General features: G+C 51.2%; 1 protein-coding gene across 1 annotated transcript in view; it reads left to right on the top strand.

Moving 5' to 3' along the window:
- The window catches only part of AICDA (activation induced cytidine deaminase), a gene marked incomplete at its 5' end in the record, with an annotated part of 5,504 nt that extends 3,482 nt beyond the window's left edge, over positions 1–2,022 (top strand). Inside the window, one exon of the mRNA XM_006146615.2 lies at positions 573–2,022. Coding sequence (XP_006146677.1) covers positions 573–626 — 54 coding nt within the window. The remainder of the gene's footprint in view (positions 1–572) is intronic.
- Between the last annotated feature and the right edge of the window lie 3,834 nt (positions 2,023–5,856).

The raw sequence follows: 5,856 nt of genomic DNA on the forward strand, positions 1-5,856 counted from the left end.
TTTTTTTTTTTTTTTTTTTTTGAGAGGTTTTTGCTATATGGTGCGTGCGCTCACCAGAAAGACAGAAACAGAAAGTGAGAAATCACCCCCCGGGGGGGGATGGCCACGCCGCAATCCCTTCTCCTCCATTCTCCTCTCAGGATCTTGGGCACGCACGCACACGTGCCCATAAATTTAAACCACCGGGTCCGAGACTTGAACCGCAGTTGGCTACATGGGAGTCCAGCGACATAGCCATTATGCCAACTGCTGGTCCTGATATTTCTAATTTTTTTTTAAATCACTCTTATTTTTCATCTGAAGAAAACCTTCTTTCTTCTACAGTTCTGTTTTCTCCAGTTTGACAAGCCAGAGCCCTCGGCTGAGATTCCCTGCCCTTCCCCTTCCTCCTTGCCTCTCAAGTCTTCTTTCTGGTCAGAATTCTTTCCTCCTCCTGTCTCCTCTTCTACTGCCTCTTAACGTCTTTCTTGCACAATGTACCAAGCTATCTGCGCAGTATAGAAGCCCCCCCGCCACCTCCTCCCCAAATTCGGGTTCGAAAACATACCCTCAATTTACTTCCGTCTCTCCAGCCCCTGTACGAGGTCGATGACTTACGAGATGCATTTCGTACTTTGGGACTTTGACGGCGACCTCCAGGAATGTCACATGCCATGAAGCCTCTCTTCTGAAGATAGGGGATAAAAAGGACAATCCTTTGATTCTTCTGTTTTTCTTCTTCGACTCTCACTTTCTTCAAGTTTAGAGGGAAAAAAAATCTTTCTATATGACACTGAAAATAATATCTGTCTTGAAAATGGAGAAGGATCACAGGCCCACCAGGGGGATGGAGCAACTGCACATTTTGAAGGCAACATCGCCCCCTACTGGGTACAACGGAACTGCAGGATTCGGGAGTGTCCTGAAGTAGCATATGCCTCTGACTTTTAGACGGGATGGAAGAAGGGGCATCCTAAAACAACATCCTGAGAGGATCAAATATTTTATAATCAGTATCCTTTGTTATTTAATTCATTTGCGTTTTCGGTGATATTAGTGATCAATTTTCAAGGTTTGCTTGCAAGTCACACAAACTCTCCCCCCAGGCCATAATCCGCAGATCCTCCTACTGAGAGGTTCTGGGGGCCCGTAACCCCACCCCAGCTCTCCAAAGCAGGAGCATCACACGCCGCTGCACGTTCTCACTGTGTGGCGCGTGTTCTTACCTGGGCAGGTAAGGGGACGGCGGGGGATACGGACTGCACGTGGTCTCCTCAGGTTATGGTCATAGAGGAGGTGACGCTGCTATGAGGACTGGGAAGAAGGTGCTCTGACAGTGATTGACAGATGCCGTAGAAAGTCCTCCGGAAGCACGGCCCTCTTATGGAATTCCGTCATTTAGGAACAACGCACGCCACACATCACAGTGAGCGCGTGGGAGGAAATTCTGTCCCCTCTAGTGGACTTTTCATCCTCAGCAACACCAAGCCCATCAAGGCTTCCCGTCTTTCGCATGTGGACGATGCTTCTCTCAAGGACGTGTTAACTAAGTAAGAGGGAGGGGAAAAGAAGCCTTTGGTGGGGAAGGATGGGCGAGCATTGCAAGGGGGTCTGCTCTATCCCAGAAAATGTGGGGAGACGACCTGGACGCCCTGCTGCCCCTGCACATGCGTATTTGTCACTAACGGTTACCCTGGGGGTGGGGAAATAACCGAACGACCATCTCCCGGTGCGGCTACTCCCTGCCACCCCTCGCCAGGAAGAGGACAGATCCCAAGGAAGCCTTGCCTGCACAGCTGTATTATTTTAATCTTGTACATAGTGTATGAAAGAGCTGAGTAACCAAAACTGATTGCCTCATGTACTCCTTCACTTTATATATTACGCCAAGGGTGTCTAGTGCTAGTTTGACCATCCTTTCCTCTTCTGACGTAGTGAAGTGGAGATCCTCAGTCACATACATTAATAACTTGAAAAAGAAATCATTTTACTGGAATCAGTAGGTGGTCTGGTGGTTAAGATGCTGGACTTTCACATGGCCGACCGTGGTTTGAGTCCTGAACCTAGCAGCTTGCTTTCTCACTTTCTCTCTCTCCCTCTCTCTGTCCCTCTCTGGTGAGTGTGTGTGCCCTAAACACATTAAATAAAATAATAACAGGGACCAGCAGTTAGTGTAATGGCTATGTCACTGGACTCCCACGTAGTCGACTCTGGTTCGAATTCCAGACCTGGTGGCTTAAACTTAACACCAGACGCGTGTGTGTGTGCCCAAGATCCCGGGAGGAGAATGGAGGAGAAGGGATTGCGGCGTGACCATCTCCCCTGGGGGGTGATTTCTCGCTTTCTGTCTCTGCCTCTCTCTGTCTTCCTGGTGAGCGCACGCACCCTATAGCAAAAATCTCTTCAAAAAAAAATTATTAAAAAAAAATGATGATGATGATAAAATTAAATAAATAATTCTTTCAAAAAATTTTTTACTAACCAAGTAAATAATTGTAACATAGCCCAAAATTGTGGTAATGTTGTTCAGAAGCCATTCTCTTCATTTTAGTAAATTTTTTTCCACAGCAAGTTTGATTCTGACTCATTTTCTTTTTTTAGAAGTTTTTGCCATAGGGTGCTTGCATCTGCGGGAGAGAAAGAGACAGAGACAGTGAGAGGGAAAGTGAGAAATCACTCCCGGGGGCGATGGCCACCTTGAGAGGGAAAGTGAGAAATCACTCCTGGGGGCGATGGCCACCTGGAAATACCTTCTCTTCCATTCTCCTCCTGGGATCTTGGGCACACAAACACACCTGGTGTGATTTTCAAGCTACTGGGTCCAGGACTTGAACCATGGTCAGTCATGTGGAAGCCCAACAACAGAACTGCTATGCTATCTGCTAGCCTCACAGGCTTATTTTCAATCAACTGAGTAAGTTATCATTTTGGAAGTCTGGGAGATAAAATAATTCCCAAAGTGATTTTTAAATAGTTGAAATGCAGAGACCCTCCAGCTAAAACCAGAGCTGGAGTACAGGGACCCGAGTGGTGAACGGCGTGTTTTGGGGGCTCGGGCCACACCAAGGCTGTCAGCTGAGCCCTTCCATGTGGCGCCCCAACGCCGAGCTGGTTCCCCTTCGTTGTGGGTGGGTAAAGGAGACCTGGCCCTGGGTCTCCAGTTCCAGCAAGTCCGGCCGAGAACCCCGGGCTCCACCCCCAGTCAGTGAGGGGGCCTGCGCTGTGCCCTCCACCCACACCACACAAAGTCTGTACTGCCCGGGAATTGTGCACGTCCCCGGCTGCAGCGTGGCCTCCCAGGCCACTGCAGCCACATCTGTGAGGTGACTCGTGAACAACAGTGTTTCCTTTGCAGAGGCCGTGCGACATGGTACTGCGTCCACCTTAGTGTGGTAGCGAGCCTTTTCTGTATTTTAATGAGAAAGCAAAACACTCGTTTCCTACTCAAGATTGTAAGGGTTTGTGGGGTGGGATGGGAAGAATACAACACTTCAGTTTTTTATTTTCTTTTGATTCCGTGTTGAGCGTGTGCTCGGGAGCGTGTGTGCATGTGAAGATGTGAAGAGCCTCACAAGGAAGGTAGGCCTTCGGAGGCCAAGGGTGGCTTACAGGTCTCTGCTTTCGTCACTTAATTCCTGAATGTTTCAGAGAAATCGAAAACAGAAAATAGCAGATGTCACATAGGAAAGAGGATAAACGAAAAAGAAAGGGACCAGCAGATGGTGTAATGGCTATGTCGCTGGACTCCCATGTAGTCGACTGCGGTTCGAGTCCTGGACCCGGTGGCTTAAACTCATGCCTGGTGCGGGTGTGTGCCCAAGATCCGGAGAGGAGAATAGAGAAGGGATTGTGGGGTGGCCATCCCCCCCGGGGGGTGATTTTTCGCTTTCTGTCTCTTTCTGAAGAGACCATGTGCCCTGTAACAAAAGTCTCTCCTCTCCCCAAAACAAAGCTCATATCCAAATTTACAAACCTGTTTTTTTAACCAAAACACATTTTGAATGAATATGGAACTTCAATGGGTTCTAATATATTGATCTCATTGCTTACATAAACTTGTACAGTTTCAGACCTCGGCTGCTTTAAGGCCAAGTCCCAGGGAATCCTCACTTTCCACTTGGAGGCCCCTCGTAGGGGACCCTGGAGCGGCTCGGCTCACCGGCAGAGAGGCAGCCCTGGGCCCCATTCACCTGAGCCCCCATATCCGTTCTGCCAGCCTCTCCAATCTCAGCTGGCACAGAAGACCTTGGGCCCATGCTGACCACCCCCAAGTCCATGGGGCTGGGCAGGTGGTCCTGGCCAGCTGACCGGCAGGGGGTGGCCATCAGCTCTGGCCACAGGACCTCAGTCTAGGTCTGGGCCCGAGGGTGGTGGCAAGTTCCCGCCTGCTGCTCTGCCCGTGACCTCAGGGATGGGGTGATGGGCAGTTCCCACTCAAGCCAGAAAGCCGGGACCTTTGCAGCCCAGACAACTTCTGCGGATTCCCACCCTCCCCCAGGAAGGCGCCCATCCCTAAACCCACTCCTGGCAGCCCAGCCGAAGGGGCTGACTGGGCCGGGTCCTTACCAACACGAACGCCGACGCCCTGAGCAGCATTGCTCTGTGTCAGTCTACTTGTGCAGTGATGAATGTATTTGTTTCTCAGACTTGGGGCCACCGCAGGCTCCACCAGGTGGAGCCACACCAAATGCAACCCCGGAGGCTGCAAACAAATCAAAACAAAGACAAGACCGGCCTTCAAGCAAATAATCTTCCGCGATCCCCTGTAGGGACCAAGGTCGTCCTCCCCAGAATGGCGGAGGGGCAGACGCCTCGACCCTGTGAATCAGAGGCCTCGATGCCGGGAGATGGAGGCTTGACAGCGCCTCTGTCTGACGGTCCAGACCGGGGTGGGTGTGAGCTGTGGGGATGGAGGCTGCCCAAGACCCCCTTCTAAGGATGCCCCCAGCTTCTGTCACCCCACTTTCATTTTCTACCGGGAACCCTTCCCCACCTCACCCTGCTACTTATTTATTGCTGTCATTTATTGACCTCAAAAATGCACAACAGACCTCACTGAGGCGGGGCGTGCCTCCAGGGCTCCCCCACTCCACTTGGCACCCTGGGGGCCAGGTGCTGAGGAGGCCTCTCTGTCCCCAGGTTAGGCACTGGCCCACTGGCTGATAGGGGGAAAGGGAGGGGTGCGGTTACAGCTGTTTGGTTCAACTGGAACTGGAAGAGGGGTCCTGTCCTACTGTAGGCCCTTCCCCAGAGGGGGAGGGACGCTAGGATCGCACTCCCGTAATGGCCACCATCGCTGCCACTCACCACATCGAGTTCCCTTTTCGAGAGTGGGGATAATTCGGGTCAGAGCGCAGCTACGTAGCTCTCCCCGTCACAGACAAGTGATGCCCAGGACTGGTCTCTCCATCCAGAAGCGTGCAGTCTTATGTACAGCGAAGAAAAACTGCTGTTGTATGATCTTTTCATGAAAAGCTCGATTGAAAACAAAACAAAACAAAATAGTTGAAATAAAAGGTCATGGGAGAGCGCAGCACGTGGCATGTTGGTTAGGACGCTGGACTCTCTCACATGGCAGACCGCAGTTCGAGTCCTGGCCCCGGTGGCTTGAGACATGCCAGGCACATGTGTGTGCAAGCCCAAAATCCTGAGAGGAGAATGGAGGAGAAGGGATTGTGGTGTGGCCATCCCACCATGGGATGCTTTATTTATTTTTTTTTTTTTTTTGGAGAGGTTTTTGCTATAGTGCGCGTGCGCTCGCCAGACAGACAGAGACATAGAGACAGAAAGCGAGAAATCACCCCCCGGGGGGATGGCCACGCCGCAATCCCTTGTCCTCCATTCTCCTCTCGGGATCTTGGGCACGCACGCACACGC

Source organism: Tupaia chinensis, unplaced genomic scaffold (assembly GCF_000334495.1).
Source record: "Tupaia chinensis unplaced genomic scaffold, TupChi_1.0 Scaffold000183_1, whole genome shotgun sequence".
NCBI classification, from domain to species: Eukaryota; Metazoa; Chordata; class Mammalia; order Scandentia; family Tupaiidae; genus Tupaia; species Tupaia belangeri.